We start from the raw sequence: 20,919 nt of genomic DNA on the forward strand, positions 1-20,919 counted from the left end.
ACTCCGGTCTTTCCAGCTTTGTTTGATCCATTACAATATGAGTATCCGTTTAATATCGGCAATATTTTAGTCTTATTGGTTAGTCGAGTTCCCTTGACACCATTTTCAGACTTATTCTGTAGCTGTGTATTGATATTATACTATACAATATTAATATCAATTTATGATGATATATAATATCCCATATATGTATAGCATTTAGAGGGTATTTATGTGGTTTCTAGGACATCAAGTGGTACTATATCTTTTTTGACAGGTACCGACTGTAGTTATATATAGCTTGTTACTGAGTCCCTTAAAGTTTTTTTAAAATAATAAGGATGACCATTATGCAATATTGAAATATCGTAATGTGGTAGGTTATGACATTAAGGCAGGTCATAATGTAATTTACATATTGTAAAGCATACATGGGATTTTCTATGAATGCATATTCACTTTATGCCTGACAGTTAGTCAGCTTGTCTATCTGTCATAGAAGTATAAAATATGTTCTATATTACGTTACTATTTAGCAGCGATCGTTTTTTATTGTTATGGTTATGGTTAGTATTATTGCTGTTATGGTGATGGCAGCACGTTTATGACGTCTGGTTGGTAAAGCATTGGTTGCTTTGGCTATGACGTCACACGCTTAGCGCCGCTGACCGGGTTGGAGGTCCCGTGCTCGGCAGATGGCGCCCACATGGTGTATTTAAGGTAAGATGTTGTTTGTGTTTCTCAGACCTGATGAAAGTGCCACAAATATTAATAAAAGGGCACTGAAACGTTGTCTATTACGTTGACGCATTTGTGATTATTCTGTGCCAGGAGTGCTGCATCTATCGATGGAGTATATATATATATATATATATATATATATATATATATATAGATATCCCCAGGACCGGCACTCAGAACAAGAAATGCAGCTTAAACAGGTGCCTCCACAGCTTTAGAAATAGCAGCACTCACGGACAATAACTTCCAAGTACTGCTAGTGAATAAATGATTGACGTTTCAGTTTAATCCAACTGTCTTCGGAATACAAAAAACCTACAATAAACATACCTATTTATACCCCATCACCGACACCCTGTGTTCAATCAGCAGCATGTGCGGCATCCCCAGCCTCCGTATCCGGCTGGGCTTGATGACGCCATCTAATCACACAAGTGGCGCATACCACGTGGTTCAGCTAACACCCATCACCAAGCAACAGTAAACAAAAAAACAAACAACAAAAAACACAAATAAAGCATTTCCAACAGGTTAATATCACATACAGAAGCACCATTAGTAAAATAGCAAGTTGACTAATATATAAATTGCAGGGCACTAATTGAATCATACGATGTTAAATCCTACGTAACCATCAGTCTATGGCATTAGATCAATCACAATGTCTAACACTTCAATAATAACCAACATATATTATATTGTCTATATTATTGACACATGGTTAATTAATACAATAATCAAGCGTTTACCGTAATCACATAAATCCACTGTCAATATTTAATTAATCACTGGCAGTATTAAATTAAGTCATAAGCATATCCCGTACACTTAATAGAAATAGGACTAGTAATCCCAGGGCACACACCTATGGGTCATCGGGATTCACATATAAAATAATTGTAACAGACACATCCAAAGGGAACTCTGGTCTGAACTGATCCAACTATAAGTAGGTCCCCACTAGTGTTGTAGATAATAGCTAATATTGTACCTCAACATAAAAATATAAAATAAAGATATTCATTAAGTCCTTTAGGTTGAATGACATCTAGTTTAATGATCCATTGTGCTTCTCGTTTCAATAATAATTAATCACGATCCCCCCTCTTGATAATGGAGGTACGTGATTAATCATTCTATACTTCAATGACACTAGAGTGTGGTTTTGTTCTTGAAAGTGCCTAGATACAGGTTGATCACTGGAACCATTAAGAAGAGCGGCCTTGATGGCAGATCGATGTGCCACCATTCTTTCTTTGAACTTTCGTTTTGTCTTTCCTACATAGGAAAGTCCACATGGACAGATAATTTGATAAATAACAAAAGTGCTTTTGCACATCAAATGATACTGTATGGAAAATTTTTACCCGGTATGTGGATGAAAGAAGGTGTTACCAGGTATCATAAATTTACAAGTGACGCAAGTGCATCTAAAGCAACCAAGATGTTTCACAGTAAGAAAATGTGATGAAGCTACCATGTCTTTGGAACTATAGTTATTTTTCACTAAAATGTCCCTTAAATTCTTGTCCCTAGAGTAACAAGACATTAAACTCGTGTCGCTTAATCCAAGCTCTGGATCCGTTGAAATCAAAGGCCACAGTTTCCTAGAAGTTTCATTTATAACGGGAGAGTGAGTATTAAATCGTGTAACCCATGGCAGTCATTTATCCTGTCTGATCTTAGGTTTTTTCAAAAGCAAGTCTTCTCGGTTCATTGAGAGTACCTTTTGTTTAGTCAGATTAAGTTGATGTTTATTATAGCCTCTGGAGGCAAATTATTGCACTATATCATCAATTTGTTCAGAGGCTCTCTCTTTGCTGTTGTTAATTCGGAGTACCCTTAACATTTGTGAGTAAGGTAAACCCGCTTTTAATTTTTTTGGATGGCAACTCTGATACTTTAATAGTGTGTTCCTATCGGTAAGTTTTCCAAATAATGTGGTAACAAGATTATTACCTCCGCTAATCAATCTGACATCAAGGAAATCGATAGTATCCTGGCTCATCATGTACGTAAATTTTACTGGATTTGTTGTCAAATTATGCGCCTCAATCAAAATTATAAATTCATCTTTAGTTCCTTTCCATAAAATGAATAAATCATCTATAAAACGTGTATACAAAAGAATGTCAGACCAAATATCGGTATCCTCATAGAACAAACTATTCTCAATCATAAACATATAAGTATAGGCGTACGCTGGAGCTACAGATGAGCCCATGGCGCAGCCTGTTATTTGCTTGTAATACACATTATCAAACAAATATGTTCAAGGTGTGCAGTCTGAGGCCCATTTCTCATATAAACTCAATCAGTGCATTGCTTTCCACACCTGGAAAGCCTGAGACACTTTCCACTCAGGCTAGCACCCTTATTACATTGGTTAGAGCATGGAGTCTGGCATTGTAATATGCACACCAGTCAGAGGCACAATATAGGTAAGTCCTGCAAATATTTAGACTGTGTAGTGCAGTTTTGGTTCATTTTTGGGGTGTGGGTCCCCTTGGATTGCTATGGCTGATCTGTTTCAGGGCACCGCATTATAACACAATTTTCCTTTATAACACATTTTTAAACCTTCACTGCTTGTTTATTATATATGAATTTCACTTTTATTTTCATTCTTTTTATGCAGCCTTGGCTGCTCTTAACTATCTCTTTTATACTGCACTTTTCTTACTATGGCGGTGCCCTGGGACGGCTTAGCTGGGCAAGTTTGGGGGTGTCCTGCACTCTGGATTTGAATCCTAGTATGTTAGGGACCTACCCGACAGAGGTTACCCGGATGCGGTGGGTAGGCCCATAACCTTGGCCAAGATTGTGCCAAAAACCTCTATTCATTGCAAAAATGTATTAATTTATATACAATCAGATAATTTGGAGTTGTGCAACTGTACTTCGCTTTTTGTGCATATATCAATTGTCTCCACAGGTAGCATTTCCAATTTTATATATATATATATATATATTTATTTATTTATTTATATATTTTCAAGGTGTGCAGTCTGAGGCCCATTTCTCATATAGGCATAATAAATATCGCCATCTAGTGGTTAAAAAAACAAATTGCAGGTAACACCTGAGTATAAATCTCAGGAGTCAAATAAATACATAAGCAGCACCTGTCAGTGTTATAAAAACACTATGACATAAAAAAAACACATTATAAATATGCGAAGTGTTTGTGCATAAATAACACCTCTATGATATAAGGACAGACTCTACACTGTCAGTAATCTAAAATATTTTATAACATTTTACTTATAGCATACCATATTATACATGATCTGAAGAAACTTTTTTATATATATAATTTAGAGGAAAATTTTATTTTTATATATGTATCTATAATCACTTGAATGTTATCCAGTATGCAAAATCTGAGTAATATTTATCAACTAATTATTTCCAACCAGTCTAGATAAATTATCTGAGACACATATAATTTTATCAGAAAAATACAACAGATTATTGCAGATATTGAAAACTTATATTAATGCATTATTAAAATAAACTATCACAGAAAATTATAAAGGCCTAAAGACTCATTAAGGCCTCGAGGTATCAGAGTATCCAATCGATGAATCCACCTGGATTCTCTCTGTAGCAATTTCTTAGATCTATTCCCTCCTCTGATGGAAACGGGGACATGATTTATGATATGGTATCTTATTGTCGCCATACCAAGCCTAAATTTGGCAAAATGGCGTGCCACTGGTTGTTCACTTTGGCCACTTAACAAGGTCGCCCTAATGGCCGACCTATGTTGGGCCATTCTTTCTTTAAACTGACTTTCTGTCTTGCCCACGTAATGTAACCCACATGGGCAAGACAGAACGTGTATGACAAACTTAGAGGTGCAGGTCAGGCTCCATTGTATCTTAATTTTTTTGCCTTTATATGGATGCAAAATATATTCCCCTGCAACTAAATAGTTACAGGTGGCGCACCCCAGGCACTTGAAACAGCCCCTCTTACGCTGCAGAAAGCTAGAGGATTCCTTTAAAGTAGATGTAAATCCTGTTATGTCCGTCTTTACAAGCCAATCTCTTATACTCTTACTTCTGGTATAGCTTGGCATAATCCTAGAAGAGTGTAATAAAGGTAGGTCAGGGTCTGTCGACACCAGAGGCCAAAATTTTTTTGCCACCTTACTGGTCCAAGTACTTGCTAGATTGTATTGATTGACCCATGGTACCACCTTATCCATGTTTTTATATTTACCTGACTGCAAAAGATCCTCTCTTCTATTTTGTAAGGCTTTTGTTTTGGCTTCTGTCAGTAATTTTACCGGATATCCCCTCTGTAAGAATTTCTCAATCATAATGTTTAGTTGCCTCTCTCTTTCTTCTGGCTTGCTATTAACTCTACATACTCTCAAAAATTGAGAGTATGGGAGGCCCCTAACTGTAGAAGATGGATGGAAACTCTGGAATTTAAGGAGAGTATTCCTATCCGTGGGTTTAGTATGAGTGATGTATACAACAAATTATTCTCAACCTCTATTTTAAAATCCAAAAAATGGATTTCAGTCTAACTTTTGGTCATGGTTAGCTTAATGGGACTACAGGAGTTATTATGTGTCTCTGTTAAATGATCAAAACTCTCCTCTGAATCCGTCCAAAAGATTATGAGATTGTCAATATATCTATAATACAGGTGGATACAATCTGTAACCGTTGGTTGACTAAAGAATAAATCACATTCAACCTCCCAATATATATGAATTTGCTAGAGAGGGTGCTTCAGTCAAATGGCTGGATAAATTAAATACACAAATTGAAGCTTATAAAAATGATTTGCTAAAATATAAGAAGGAGAAACTTAAAAAAGTACAGCAGGATTACATGCTTCATCATGTCTATCCTTGGCTTAATAACATGGGCTGTACAAATAAAAATCAGGGAAGAAACCCCATGTTTAGAAGACGTAAGGAGTTTGGAGGTCAATCCAGCACTTCTGCCAGTGAGACTGTCAACTACTATCAAAGAGTCCCCTTTAGGGAACAATGCCCAGGTAGAAAGCCAACGAGGAGGGGTGGGCCATCGTCGAGGAAATCGAGGAGCCAGGCCCCAAAAGAACAGTCGGAATTAATTTTCTTTTATCCCCACATGTCCTCCAGACAGGTTTCAGTGGAAGATTGACAATTTTAAATTGCATTGGTCCTTAAAACTTAAGGAACATTTTGGCAAACACCCAGTGGAATCTACAAGATCTATGCTCCCAATGCAGTTGCAAAAATTGGGACAAAAATCCAAGTATGATCCCATTTCTAATAATGCTTCCATGAAAACATACTGTAGGATGTTGGATGCATCAATGGAGGAGAAACAAGGTCTGTATCATCAAAACCTTACCAAGGAAGAAAAGCTGGCGCATTAAGCAAGCGGGAAGACATCATCTTCCGGGTAGCTGACAAGGGTGGATCCATTGTCATTGGGGCATAGAGGATTACAAAGCAGAATGCCTCCATCTTCTATCAGATAATCTGACATATAGCTATTTGGAGACCATACAGCTATGTATAAAAAAGCCTTGGACATAATCCTTGATGAAGCCCTGTTGTCAGGTACTATAACCAAAGATGATGGTTGAGTTTCCAGTGGTTCCGGTCTTTTATGTAATACCGAAGATGCATAAAAAAGCACACAGACCCCCTGGTCGACCGATTCTTTAGGCCAGGGGGACTTTGGGCCTGATTCAGACCCACTCGCAAGCGGCTGTCCGCTCGCAAGTGGGTCGATGTTGTGCACTGCGCATGCGCACGACGGCGAGAGCTCCGTCGTGCGCATGCGCCAGACGCGACGAGCGAAGGACTTTCCTTCGCTCGTTGTGTCTGATCAAAGGGGGCGTGCTGGCGATGTTGATTGACAGCACGCCCCCTTTGGTGGGCGTGCCGGGGGCGTGCCTCCCTGACGGGGGCGTTCCCAAGGGAACGCCTACCGTCAGAAGTCGGCCCACTGACATCACTAGTGATGTCAGTGGGAGTGATTTTGGCTCTGATAGAGCCAAAATCACTCCGGGCCTTGTGGTTGAAAAACTCAACCGCAGGCTCCGGCTCGCAGTGGCGATGGGCGTGATGGTCAAGACCATCGCGGCCATCAAACTGCACGCTCGAATAGGCTGTGGGTGGTGACACACAGCTATACGAGCGTCCAGGAGGACGCTCCATAATTATGGAGGGCGGCCCTCATTCAGAGCGTGCGCTCTGCTCAGAGCGTACGGCTCTAAATGAGGGCCCTTGTGCGAACCTGTATCTATATTCCTGGATACCTACCTGCAGGGATGTGTGCAGAATACCAGGACATACCTGAGAGACTCTATTGAGGAAGTTGTTTGACATGGGTACTGTACCAGACAATACGTTTTTAATAACCTTAGATGTGTCCAGCCTCTATATCTGCATTCCGCAAAATGCAGGGGTGCAGGCAGTAAGGAGGCTGATTCTAAGTAATCCTAAATATGAGGGTCCAGACATAGAATTGTTTCTGGAATTGTTACAATTTACTTTGGAGCACAATTATTTTTTGTTTGATGGTAGATTTTACAAACAATCTACAGGATGTGCTATGGGCTCTGCGGTAGCACCCTCTCTAGCAAATTCATATATGTGGAAGGTTGAATGTGATTTATTCTTTAATCAACCAATGCTTACAGATTGTATCCACCTGTATTATAGATATATTGACGATCTCATAATCTTTTGGACGGGATCAGAGGAGAGTTTTGATCATTTAATAGAGACACATAATAACTCCTGTAGTCCCATTAAGCTAACCATGACCAAAAGTTAGACTGAGATCCATTTTTTGGATATTAAAATTGAGGTTGAGAATAATTTGTTGTATATATCACTCTATACTAAACCCACGAATAGGAATACCCTCCTTATATTCCAGAGTTTCCATCCATCTTCTACAGTTAGGGGCCTCCCATACTCTCAATATTTGAGAGTATATAGAGTTAATAGCAAGACAGAAGAAAGAGAGAGGCAACTAAACATTATGATTGAGAAATTCTTACAGAGGGGATATCAGGTAAAATTACTGACAGAAGTCAAAACAAAGCCTTACAAAATAGAAGAGAGGATCTTTTACAGTCAGGTAAACGTAAAAACATGGATAAGGTGGTACCATGGGTCAATCAATACAATCTCTCAAGTACTCGGAGCAGTAAGGTGGCAAAAAAATGTTGGCCTCTGGTGTCAACGGACCCTGACCTACCTTTATTACATTCTTCTAGGATTATGCCAAGCTATACCAGAAGTAAGTGTATAAGAGATTGGCTGGTAAAGACGGACATAACAGGATTTACATCTAGTTTAAAGGAATCCTCTAGCTTTCTGCAGCGTAAGAGGGTCTGTTTCAAGTGCCTGGGGTGCACCATCTGTAACTATTTAGTTGCAGGGGAATATATTTTACATCCATATACAGGCAAAAAATGTAAAATACAATGGAGCCTGACTTGCTCCTCCAAGTTCGTCATATACGTTCTGTCTTACCCATGTGGGTTACATTACGTGGGCAAGACAGAACGTCAGTTTAAAGAAAGAATGGCCCAACATAGGTCGGCCATTACGGCGGCCTTGTTAAGTGGCCAAAGTGAACAACCAGTGGCATGCCATTTTGCCAAATTTAGGCATGGTATGGCGACATTAAGATACCATATCATAGATCATGTCCCCATTTCCATCAGAGGAGGGAATAGATCTAAGAAATTGCTACAGACAGAATCCAGGTGGATTCATCGATTGGATACTGTGATGAAATAGATATGTTTGTGGTCTGGTGCGCTCTTAAACTGCAAGCTAATAATAGGATGGTTTCTCATAAAATATTGAGATTCCTGTGTTAATCTCGATCCTAATGCTGCCTTGAATACATGTGGCTTTCCTATGCCACTGTGACTCAAATAGTAAATACAAACCGTATAAAGCTCAAATAGGATAAATGGTTTTATTTACAGTATCTAAAAAGCGTATTTATAAAATATTACTTAAAGGATATGTAGTACATACAATAGTACTGGTAAAAGTAAAAGGTGTTCAACATAGAACTGTATATGCTTATAGCATGGTCATATACAAATGAGCCTTATATGATAGAGGTGTTATTTTTGCACAAACACTTTGCATATTTTTAATGTGTTTTTTTATGTCATCATGTTTTTATAACACTGACAGGTGCTGCTTATGTATTTATTTGGTTCCTGAGATTTATACTCAGGTCTTATCTGTAATTTGTTTTTTCACCTCTAGATGGCGATATTTATTATGTCATAAGGTTTTGTATTTTATTATCAATTCACCATTGTAAGTGTTGTCTGTGATAAATGCACGCAGCATCTTGATGATCACTTGCTTGTTTTGAAGTTAGATTAAGAAGAACACATATCGATACACATGTTTTGATTTATTTACAGTCCCCCAGGCAACCACCCGAGTGCCGGATGACGTCACTTCCGTGTCTCGGATGCCACTACCGGAAGTGTGTCTAAGCGCCGCTGGAATGCAGGGGGTGACTTCACAATGGGCACTGGAGTAAGGTATTTCTAGACACTGTTTGCATGTATTTTTCACTATGCGTGTTCTTGAGGAAGGGTTCGCCGCACCCCAAAACGTTGAATAAACACTTTCATTTTTCACCTATTTCGAAGTCTCCGGAGTGCCGCTTATGTTCTATGATATATATATATATATATATATATATATATATATATATGTGTATAGTCCTGCTGGCGGCACTCTCCGTAAAAAACTGAACACACAAGTCAGTGCATAGATAGCAACATTTCAGCACTTTATTCTGTGCTTTTGTCAAGCCAAAGAAGTATGTCACCTGCAGGACTATATATACAGCTTACCTTTATCCATGAGGCAAGACTGAGGAGGGCGCCCGGCAAGTATGCATGTTATCTTTTGAGTGCCATACTATGGATTTATATATATATATATATATATATGTATTGTGGTAGGATCACCATAGATGGTGCTGGTGAGCAGCAGATTCTGTGTGTGGCAGGAGAAATCCGCCCACACAGAGTACAAAAGCATTGTGGGAAGATGTGTAATGGCTGCCATAGGACCAGAGCCCAGGTGAGGCTGCTGGTGAACACAGACAGTCCAGGTGGGGCTGCAGTGTGAGTGAAGCAGACCAGGTGGTCAGGATCATACCTGCAAGGAGGCAGGGAGATCCATATACCTCTGACACTGTCCTTGTGAGAGGCGGCAGCAAACAAGCTAAGAAAGCTATACCAGGCCAGGACCACCAATCTCAGAGACTATGAGAGACTTTCATGCAGATTAGCTGCTTCTATAGAGAGGGTTCAAGAAGTGAGCTAGAGCCCTAAGAGAGGGCTAGGTTGTTTATTATTTTCTATTTCTGTTTATTGGTTTCCATGCTAGAAGTAAAGCACCATTTTCATTTATTTTTACAGGAACGCAATGTGTGGACTCTAATTCTGCACCTGATCACAGCATCACTGACCCTAATCTACCGAGCTAATTACCCCACGAAATCACAATATATATATATATATATATATATATGTATATATATATACACACACAGATATACTGTAGAGAGAGAGAGAGAAGGACAATTCCAGCTGCAAGGGTACCCGCAATGTTGAATGCAAGTAAGTTTTGTGGATGTATCTTCCATATCTTTGCACTGCGCATTGTCGGGAGACAAATATCATAGTTATGAGTCTTACACAACTCAGTCATATCTCCATTTGCAGCTGATGAAGTGTAACTGGGTGATAATGAAGCATTCCCACATAGGCTAAGTTTAGCAAGGAGGTATTAATCTATATGCGGGCTATGTGGAGATGCCTGTTTTAAGACAAATCATTTATAACTACAGTAGTAATAGGGCTGATGCAAGAGCAATGACAATGAAAGTCAAACTGGGCATACAGATAGCAGTGCTCCGGTCACAGTCATGGGTACAATTGTGCATACAGCTGAATATCAATATTTGAGTCTGTTAACGCATTGTAGGTCTAATTTGCATTCATACCCAAAGTGCACTAACTACACCTGGACAAAACAAGATAAGAAGCAATTTGTTTTCTTTGCATGCACAAAAAATACCAACTATTTTTGCATGTAGCTCACTACTGAGCAGCTTTATTTTTAGAGAAATTTGGGGGGGGAATTGAACTAGCTGTGGCAATGTACCTCAGTTTATTGACCCCCCAGGGCTATCTAATTAACCCCGAAGCGCAGCCACCTGCAGCACTTATCGAAAATCTTTTTGGGGGGACCTCAGCGGGCTCCAAAAAAAAATCTCAGATAATTATCCCGTTTTCACGGATCGGGCAGTGAAAGCACATAGGTTCATGAACTTAGGGGCTACAAGCAGCTTAGCTATTCTGTCTGCACTGATATGCTAATACAGCTGGAGGCATCACTCCTCCTGCTGCATCACGTATCTGAGCTGCATTGTCCAATGCAGCATCGGATACTCTGCAGACCATCAGCCAGCTAAGGTGACCCAAGGGGTCACGTAGCCAGCTGTCGCAGCTGCGTCACATAGGCAAACGCAGGGGGGGTTTCCGTCTGCCTGGAAACCCCCCTCCCCAGCCCACACCATGACCACAATAGAAATTGTAATATAATAGAATGTTACTAGTGCTGCATAATTAGCACCACCTGTGAAACTTTTAACATGTATCAGCCAGTAATAAATAACCTGTGCACCAAATAGGAGATCTAGAAAACATGCACTGTTAGAGATGTACTGCTATAGAGCCCAATATATACATATGTGTCCAGGGCAGTGCTAGGTTCTTCTGCTGCTCCTCCAGGCTCCCAGACTTGTTCCAATAGTCTGGAATAGTGCCCACATCTAAAATAAATATTCAGCTCAGACAGGATGGTCCTACTGCCGCATCTAATGGCTGACTGTGATCACTGGTCCTGTATGTGCTGGAATTATTACATACAATACACTTTGTATGATGCTTATTAAAGCTGGTTAAGTACTAATTCTGCCCTCTTCATTAATAGGCCACACTCGCTCTAATATTAAGCATTTGGAAACCCCACTCTGGAAATTCTGCGTTTGCCACTGGCGTCACGCCTCTGTTTTGGGTAATGGAGGCTGTCATCACCCCCTCCCTGCCCCCAAACGGCAGCAGACTGTCAATCACTGACAGTCTACTCAGTGGCAAATGCAGGATTTTGAAAGGGGGGTTTCCAAACTGATTTAGATATAGATATATATATATATATATATATATACATACATACTGTATATCGCTATAGTACTTCTGTACTTTACAGACTTATTACCTTATTAAGTGTCCAGCGTCATTCTCTACCATCCAAGTGAGCACAGAGAGGGAATATAACCATATGGCGAGCCCGCGAGGGGACAACTTTCACCGAAAGTTCTCTATAATAAGGCAATAAGTCCATAAAGTACACAAGCATCATTATATATATGTATATATATATATATATATATATATATATATATATATATATATATATATATATATATACACACACACATACAAACACAGATATATATATTTTTTTTTATAGACCGTTCAGCATTGCAGACACACACACACACACTGACACACTACATACTGACACACACAGACAAAGACTACATTGACACACACACTGACAAAGACTACATACTGACACACACAAACTGACAGACTACACAATGTCATACACACGTATACTGACACACGCAAACTGACAGACTACACAATGTCACACACTGACAGACTACATACTGACACACATAAACTGACAAAGAAACAGACTACATACTGACACACACAAACTGACAAAGACTACACACTGTCACACACACATTCTGACACACAAACTGACAAAGACTAACACACCTCTTTCACTTAAAAAGTGAATGTGAATGTAGGCAAATACAGCATCATTTATTAAAGATTCCCACCTCCCCCGCCAACAACCCCGTCCCCTCACCCGGCAACCACCCTGCGCTGGCAAGACACCACATACACATCCCCGCCGGCACCTCCTTACCTTTGTCGCGCATCCCCACATGTAATTCACACACCTGTGGGGCTGGGGGGAAAAGCGCCATGGATACAATCAGCGAGTCACTGGGCGGCAGCCTCTCACGAAGCACCATCCTCGGAACAGCCTGGGAGGAGCTGCGCTCTGCACAGCTGCAGCTCCCCCGTCAATCAGCCAGCCCAGCCCAGTCCCAGCCAGTGTACAAAATTCGGCTGCTTTTGGACAGCTGCTCGTCAATAGAGTGGCGGCCAGGGGGGGTTTGTAGGTACTCGGAATCCCCCCCTGCGTGCGCGGGTGTGCAGCTCCCCCGTCAATCAGGCAGCCCAGCCCAGTCCCAGCCAGTGTACAAAGTCGGCTGCTGTTGGTCAGCTGCCCGTCAATAGAGTGGCGGACAGGTTTTTTTTTTAGGTACTCGGAAACCCCCCCTGCGTGCGCGGGTGCTACTGCTAGTTTACGTGCGGGCTCGCAGACTTGTTCTGCACATGCGCAGAACAGATCTGGCGTCTGCGCAGATTCCTGATCATCTGGAATCTGCGTTCAGCAGTGCACTCTAATTAGGCCCTTATTACGGTTTCTGTGTGTTTTTCCCTGAAAACAGATCATTTTTCGGGAGCAAATAATCGCCTCTAATTGAATTGTCTGAAGTTAAAAAATGCGAGTCCAGTCCAGTTTTCGTACTCGAAAAATAATCGGGCCTAATTTAATTCCCCCCTTAGTGTTGTATTTATTTATTTTGCCCAGTTTTGTAATGAGATTTAAAGCATCAACTTATTTCAATGCATTACACTATTTATAACCCCCTGTAAAACCACAGGTTGATAAACTATTTAGAATTAAACTAAGACTCACTCCTCCCAAATCTAAATATGTCTTCACACTTTAAATTTGCACCCACTGTAGTGCACAATGTTTTTTTTTTCTTTAAATGAGGCTTCCTTTGTCCAGACTTCAATAGAACAGTGTTTCTAGATGGCAATTTACACAATACTTTAAAGGGGGAAATAAACTAAGCTCTGGAACGTGATAATTTGGAGAGTGATAAACTACCAGCCACTCAGCTCCTAACTGTCATGTTGCAGGCTGTGTTTGAAAAATTACAATTAGGAGCTGATTGGTTGGTAGTTTATCACTCTCCAATTTATCACTTTCCAGAGCTTAGTACATCTGCAGTCATACACGCTTAGCTGTATGATATATTATGAGCAAAGTATCTTTTAGACATGGCAGTACCTTTCTTATAAAATCTCAAACCGTTTTCCAACCTTTTGGGGGGAATCCAATAAACCCCGTGGCTAAATACCTCCGGCCGGCAATTCAATTATAGGGTTAACTTCATGTGTTATTTCCCCTAGGTGGACTTTTCCTCACAGCTTCAGGAGCTGCAAGGAAAGGCCTGTGAGAAAAAGGCACCATCAGGGGTTTGCAGTGTGGAAAAACCCATTAATTTAGCAGTTTCCACACAATCAGTGGGTGTACGTGCGTTAATTCCTGATTTACTGCACAGGGAAATGCTATTTCATTGAATAGCATTTCCTGCATGGTTGGAATCCCCCCTTTTGTGTGATATACTTGTAGCAGAAGAAGGAAAGGACAACTTACTTGATGAGCATTGGAACACATTCAATATTAGGAATTTTTGAAGTGAAAGGAGATGCAACAGATGCTTCTAACTCTGACAAAGAAATTCCAGCATGAGCCATTTTAAGTGCCTGTAAAGACAAATTAATAAAGTATCATGAGTTTGCATAAGCAAAATGATTCAGTCTATATCCATATCATTGCATACACACAGTATGTACGTAGCTTGAAAATCCATTATGATACCATTTTATCATTAATTTCAACTGTTCTATTTTTTTCCCCAAATACTACTCAGATTAGCCTCAATTATTTTGTAAATTAACCATGAGAGTGAGTGAACAGAATTTGCCAGAAGCAGTAGCCTTGCACTCTAGTTACAGTATATGCATGTAACTAACCATCACTTCAAAAGAATTAGCTGAAAAAAACGTTGTGGTGATTCACGTATTTGCGCAAAAAAAACATGATTATGCATGAATTCAGTTGTATTTTAGCATCAAATTGCCATCGATTCAACACCATTCGATGTCGACTCCCACCATAAAACTGCCATTGAATGTGAAAACACAACCATCACATGAAAAACATGGATGGTGTTAAACCATCAAAATACGATGTCTATCCCTAGATGACTGCAGTGCTGCTGGATACTTTATCTGCGTTAGAGGTGAGCACTGTTAGAGGGGTTTTACTCCTCTCAAGGTTGGAGGTTTCATACACATGAATGGGGGATTGGAAACCAGACAGAAAAATAATCAATAATGCAGGGGAGGAGTGCTTAAGAACTGTGCATCCATTGGAGGAGTAGGGGTCACAAGCTGTCACTATATGGCAATAGGAATAATGCTGCCAATTATACGGGTCCTAATGGCAGGGGTTGAGCAGAGACAATTGGGTTCCCCTACACAATTCCACAGGTTAGAGGAGCATGTGCTGAACTCATCCAATCAGTCCTCAATGCAAGCTCCCCTGACCCTTGAATGACTTCCCCTGCTGACCTGTGAGAATAGATGTTGGCCCACCTGCTGATCCCTTTAAAAAAAGACACAGGGAACATCCTCAATTTGTTGAAGAATATTAACTGGCAGGAAGGTGATTTATTAGTAATGGCGGACATCAGTTCACTTCATACAATCATTAGACATGAGGATGGCTTGGTGGCAGTAGAAAGCTTTCTGGAAAAAAGCACTTTGAGTGAAGAAATGAAACAATTTATCCTGAAAGAGATACACTTTATCTTGGACAATAATTATTTTAAATTTAAGGATACATTTTACCTACAAAGATTTGGCACAGCAATGGGCACTCGGTTCACCCTGGGTTTTGCAAACATTTTTATGGGGTGTTGGGAAACATGGTATGGAATAACAACCCCAATGAGGCAAACTAGTGTCCAGGTCACATTTTATAGATGATATTTTGTTCATTTGGAGGGAAGTAGAGAAGAATTACTTTCATTTTTCTCAATCAAAAAAACATTCAGTTGAGCTTTAAAATTGTAGAGAAATCAGTAAATGTTCTTGACATTACTATTTATATTGAGAATAATTCTTTTCAAATGAAGAATTATACTAAACCAACAAACTCTGGAACCTTTATTGATATGATAGTTGTCACCATATGCCATGAATGAATGGGACACCAGGTGCACAGATGAGGCGGATAAAAATTAATTGTAGCATTACACCTGTATTTTATACATTTCTAAGTAGTAGATGCACCAATGACCAATTGGAAATGTAAAAAAAAAAATCACATGCATAGATAGAAAATTCCTACTTAAACCAAAGGAGGTAGAGTAGGGGATCACATTTTGAATGGGCTTTTCTCACAGGGTTCAATGTTGAACATAAAAAGTTGAGCAAATAACATAAAGACATCAGTCCATTTTGCACAAAGCTCCCATCCTGAGGTCATCCATCCCTGAGAAACCATGTATAATCTATAGAAAAGCTCCAAGTATATATATATATATATATATATATATATAAACAATTTAATGCATAGTGCATGTTAATCAGTTCCAACTTATAACAATTTTTAACTATGGGTTTTCAAAGACAGATGTTCTTAAGCAATAATTGGAATGTAAGCTGGGAAATGTGGATAGTGCCCGATTATGACAATTTGTAGTATTAAGGTTGTATGAGCAAGAAAAAGAGGAGTGGCCAAGGTAATAATACAATGCTTGCAAAAGATTCTGGATAGTAGTTTCATCACTTCTGTGATGTATGTTTCTGATGATGTTTTTTCATAATTTTATTTTTTTCATTTACATAAGGATGAATTGATACTTAGATTAGGAGGGGTTTTGTATGTTTTAAGGGTCCATGTTTGTTAATAACTGCACTACCTTTATTCATATTATCACCTTGATAAAGACACTATCGGTCAAAACATGTTAAAGATTGCCTTGATAAAGATCCTATTGGACGATGGTATCAATGGGGGGATGTAAATATTTGCACAGCACTAATACTCATCTACTGGTTCAATTCATGGTAAACATCACACATGGGGAGGACAAAAGATAACTAATATGTCTATTTCATATGTGATATCCAACTATTGATAATCATTAACTGAGTGAAAGAGCCATCCAAATGCTCTGTTATTCACTGCTGATAAATGGAGGATTGAGGTGTTGTTGAAGAGGAGGACTGTTTATTTTATTTATTTATTTATTTATGGATACAAAAGTATTTTTTTGTACATGTTATAGAAACCAAAGTTCTTATACTGTAGGTAGATAGTGCCTTGGAAAGGATTATCCTATTTTTAAAGTCTTATGTCATATACAAGAGTGTTATGTTATGCATAGGATGCAATTTAGCTCCAGACTCATCTGTACACAAGCATGTAGCAAATTAGTATACTATCTATTATAGTATGTTTTCTGGACACTGACACATTTTCCATATCAACTTTATCTGAGAGCTAATAACAATAAATTGAATGGATTGAAAACAGCTTTCGCCACTCACTGATCACAAACCAAAGGTTTCTTGTGAATGGCTGAGCAGTGTGACCAGGAAACAAAAAAGTGTAATCAAACAGATGCACAGTACTAAAAATTCAGGCATTTATAATGCACAGTAAAGAATTCCGAATCGCTGGAAAATCAGTACCATGACTCGGATTTATCCAGATCTCTTTGGGATATTAGAACCATGGCTCGGATCCGTCCAGATTAACAAAATAAGATTTCTGGAGAACTGAATTGCACATCTCTACTATAACCCCAGTGCTCACCTTATCTATGTCCTGGTCCTTCTCCACAGTGGGTTCCAAACACAACGCCAATCTCCAGGTGCCCAGAGGGCAGCTTGGTATCCACCATCACTGGGGCTGGGAAAGACCACAGCGGGTACCAGGCAATACCACATGGGTGCTGCATTGGGCTGCGTGACAGGGGGAAGAGTACAGGGAGGCCCCAGGCTGGGGGCTTTGTGACAGGGTGTGGAGATGGAGAGAACATGGGCCGGGGCACTGGGCAGCGTGACAGGGGGGCAGAGTACAAGAAGGCGCTAGGTTGGGGGCTGTGTGGAAGGGTGTGGAGATAGAGAGTACAGGGGTCAGGGAACCAGGCTGCGTGACAGAGTGGTGCCGTGAATGGGCAGAGCAATGACATTTAAAATTTGACCTCGGCCAATCAGGAATGATTGGCTGCTGATCCACAAACTGCAATGGCTCACGGCCAGTGCCAAATTCCAAATGCCACCGCTTTCTCTCTCAATGGCTGCAGTTCAAGAACACCCTCCTCAGTGTGGCACTCTAAGCAGTCATGTACCCTTCATAATGGTAGGGCCAACCCTGCAGCACCATCAGAGGAGGAGGACAGTTCCCCACATGCTGCTGGGAGATGTAGTTTGGTGTAGGTTTAGGTACTTATCTCTATGGTGCAATGAGCCTCACTCTAGTACTACAGAGACTATAATGCTGCTTCCCAAACATTATTAACCCAGACTAATCAATGAAAGGCAGCCTAATAATAAAACCTTTGTGTCATATCCATCCCTGCAGCAGAGCCAATATAAGGCTCCATGGGGCCCAATGCGAGATTCTGGTTTGGTGCCCAATCTATACCACCAGTTACAAATGGAGAAACAAGGATAAATATGGGAATAAGATATTCAACATCCCAGGGAGAATTTCAGAGCTTCAATAGTCAGTGTCTGATGTGTGTTAACGCATATATATTTCTCCACAAAAATGCTACAGTATGTCTTGCAATTTGCTTATATTATAGCCAGCTCCAAATACAGGGCCATAACAGGACTTTTCTGTGCCCTGTGCTGGCCATGCATTCCCAAAAGTATGATGTCATGTGGAGGTGCTGGGGCTGGCAGTCCCAGTAATTACAGCTCTGAGCGGAGCATCCTCAGGATGCTCTGGGGCAGCTGTTAGAGCTGTAGGGTGTCTGCCTAGAGCGTCCAGAGGATGCTACAGTGGCACCGAAGCAGGAAATCTGACCGCAGGGTGCTGTTCCAGGCACACTACTAGCCAGATGTAGGGATGTAGGGGCCGTGGGTGAGCAGCGGTGCCCCCCACAAGGCTCTGCACCCTGTGTGGTGGCACCGCTTGCACACCCCTAGTTACAGCACTGTGCAAATATAATCCAATAAACTAAAATGTGTGATCTTCTTTGAATATTGAATTTATACAAAGAATGAATAACCTTTCATAAAAATATTCACATGGATTTGTAAAAAAAAAACAATATAGAATGATCAGTATAGTATATACCGTTGTCCTGAATACAGATGTGACAGTCATCATTCTCACCTTCCACTTAAAGCTATTTGAAACTTGGTTTGAGCATAATGGAGATAGATAAGACTTTTGGCAGCTCAGCCAATCATTAGTAGTCTGCATGTAATTAGTTAAGTGGGGAAGGCTTGTCTGACTCCATTAAGTTCAATGTCATTTAGCTATCAGATAATGTAATATGGAAAATGTTTCAGATGCAGAACAGAAAAATAATTACAGTAGGTAATACTTTATTAGATTGTATTGTAATGTTACACATATCATCACACTTAGGTAAATAAAATATTTCAAATATATCCACAGAACAGTAATTGGATCGTATATTTTTTTTACATATCCCATGTAAATGGCATAGAGGGAGATTTATCAAATAATGGAGAGAGAGAAAGTAGAGAAGCTAAAGTACCAACTAATCAGCTCCTAACTGTCATTTTTTTCAAACACAGGCTGTAAAATGGGAAGCGCTCAGCGGTTCTATATTAATACACTAAAGGGTGGTGTATTAAAAATAAATGTAAATTTATTACATGATAACTAATGCTCATTAAATTAAATCACACAGAAACAAAGTGCTGTGAATATCCGATCCTTCTGAAGAAACTGCCAGTTCAAAAGGCAGAGAAACGCGTCAATGCACCGGTCTCATGACTACCACTGACAGAGGTACCCTGTCCTATATTCCTCAGTGGATACATTGGAAACAGAAAATCCCGCTCTGTGTCCGCCGAAAACAGTGTGTTTTCCCACAGTGCTGCCACAACTGCACTTCAAAACGGCCCAGTGTGTTATATTTAAGTGAACCCTATATTCAACCAGCCGCTACAAAGATCCCTCAGGCGATGCTGATTAGGTTTCGTATATCCACCAGTACATGTGCCGGACATACTAAGCCACACACCGAAGTAAGTCACTCCTTTCATCACCTAATAGGAGTGTGGACCCTCGCTGAGAAGTCTCACAAAAACCTCCCACCCCCACCCCCCATGCCACTCTGAGCCTGGAACTTCGCAGAGGAGGTAGTGAGAGCAACACTCGTGGACTCTTCTTGGAGTTTACAACAGCGGTGAGACCTAATACATTTATTTTAATAAGGGTACAGTGCACTGAACCCAATATTTTAAATGTTTCAATGTTTGTCCAGTGAGAAAATACAATAAGTCGGGAAACTTTACTGCATTCTGGCAGAAACAAAACTGCTCCTTAAGAAATCTGATACTAACTTACATAATGAATAAATCAATATTGATCTTAGATTTCAGCTGATACTAAATGTTCATTATTCAATATCTGCAACAAATGTTTCTTTTCTGTAATCTTCTATAAGGCTGTGTGTCAGATTGCATTTTCCATCTACTGCATGGTGCTTTGAATGCGGAACAAAATTCACTAATTGTAAGATATGTGCCCGCTTTGAGATTTGTGTTTTTTATTCACAGCACTTTGTCTCTGTTTTTATTTCATGAGTATTAGTTATCGTGTAATAAATTGTCATTTATTTTTAATACACCACCCTTCCGTGCTGTGGTCTCCAACCTTAATTCGGGTGGGAGCTGCTTGAGAAAAATGAGACGTCTTGAAGAGCCACATTTTATTTTTGAAAGCTAAAATCTGGCTAATGACCAAATTTGTCATAGAAAAACAACAATGCATTTACTGTATTAATACACTCTTACCAAATAGTGCCCGGTCAGCGCTTCTCTTACCAAACTGTGAGGTTAGAGCCGTAAGGTGAGCTACCCTGCGTGCTACCGCCGTCGCAGTAAGGTGAGCTACCCTTATTGCGGCTGCGGGTTGGTGATTGCGGCTTTAGTGTATTAATTTAGAAC

General features: G+C 40.0%; 1 protein-coding gene across 1 annotated transcript in view; it reads right to left on the minus strand.

Moving 5' to 3' along the window:
* Positions 1-20,919, minus strand: part of LOC148508283 (putative cation-transporting ATPase 13A4) — a 165,418-nt gene that overhangs the window by 40,915 nt on the left and 103,584 nt on the right. Inside the window, exon 17 of the mRNA XM_088444740.1 lies at positions 14,342-14,451. Coding sequence (XP_088300866.1) covers positions 14,342-14,451 — 110 coding nt within the window. The remainder of the gene's footprint in view (positions 1-14,341; positions 14,452-20,919) is intronic.

The sequence above is a fragment of the Taudactylus pleione genome, unplaced genomic scaffold, assembly GCF_031769625.1.
Source record: "Taudactylus pleione unplaced genomic scaffold, aTauple2 ptg000372l, whole genome shotgun sequence".
In the NCBI taxonomy this organism is placed as follows: Eukaryota; Metazoa; Chordata; class Amphibia; order Anura; family Myobatrachidae; genus Taudactylus; species Taudactylus pleione.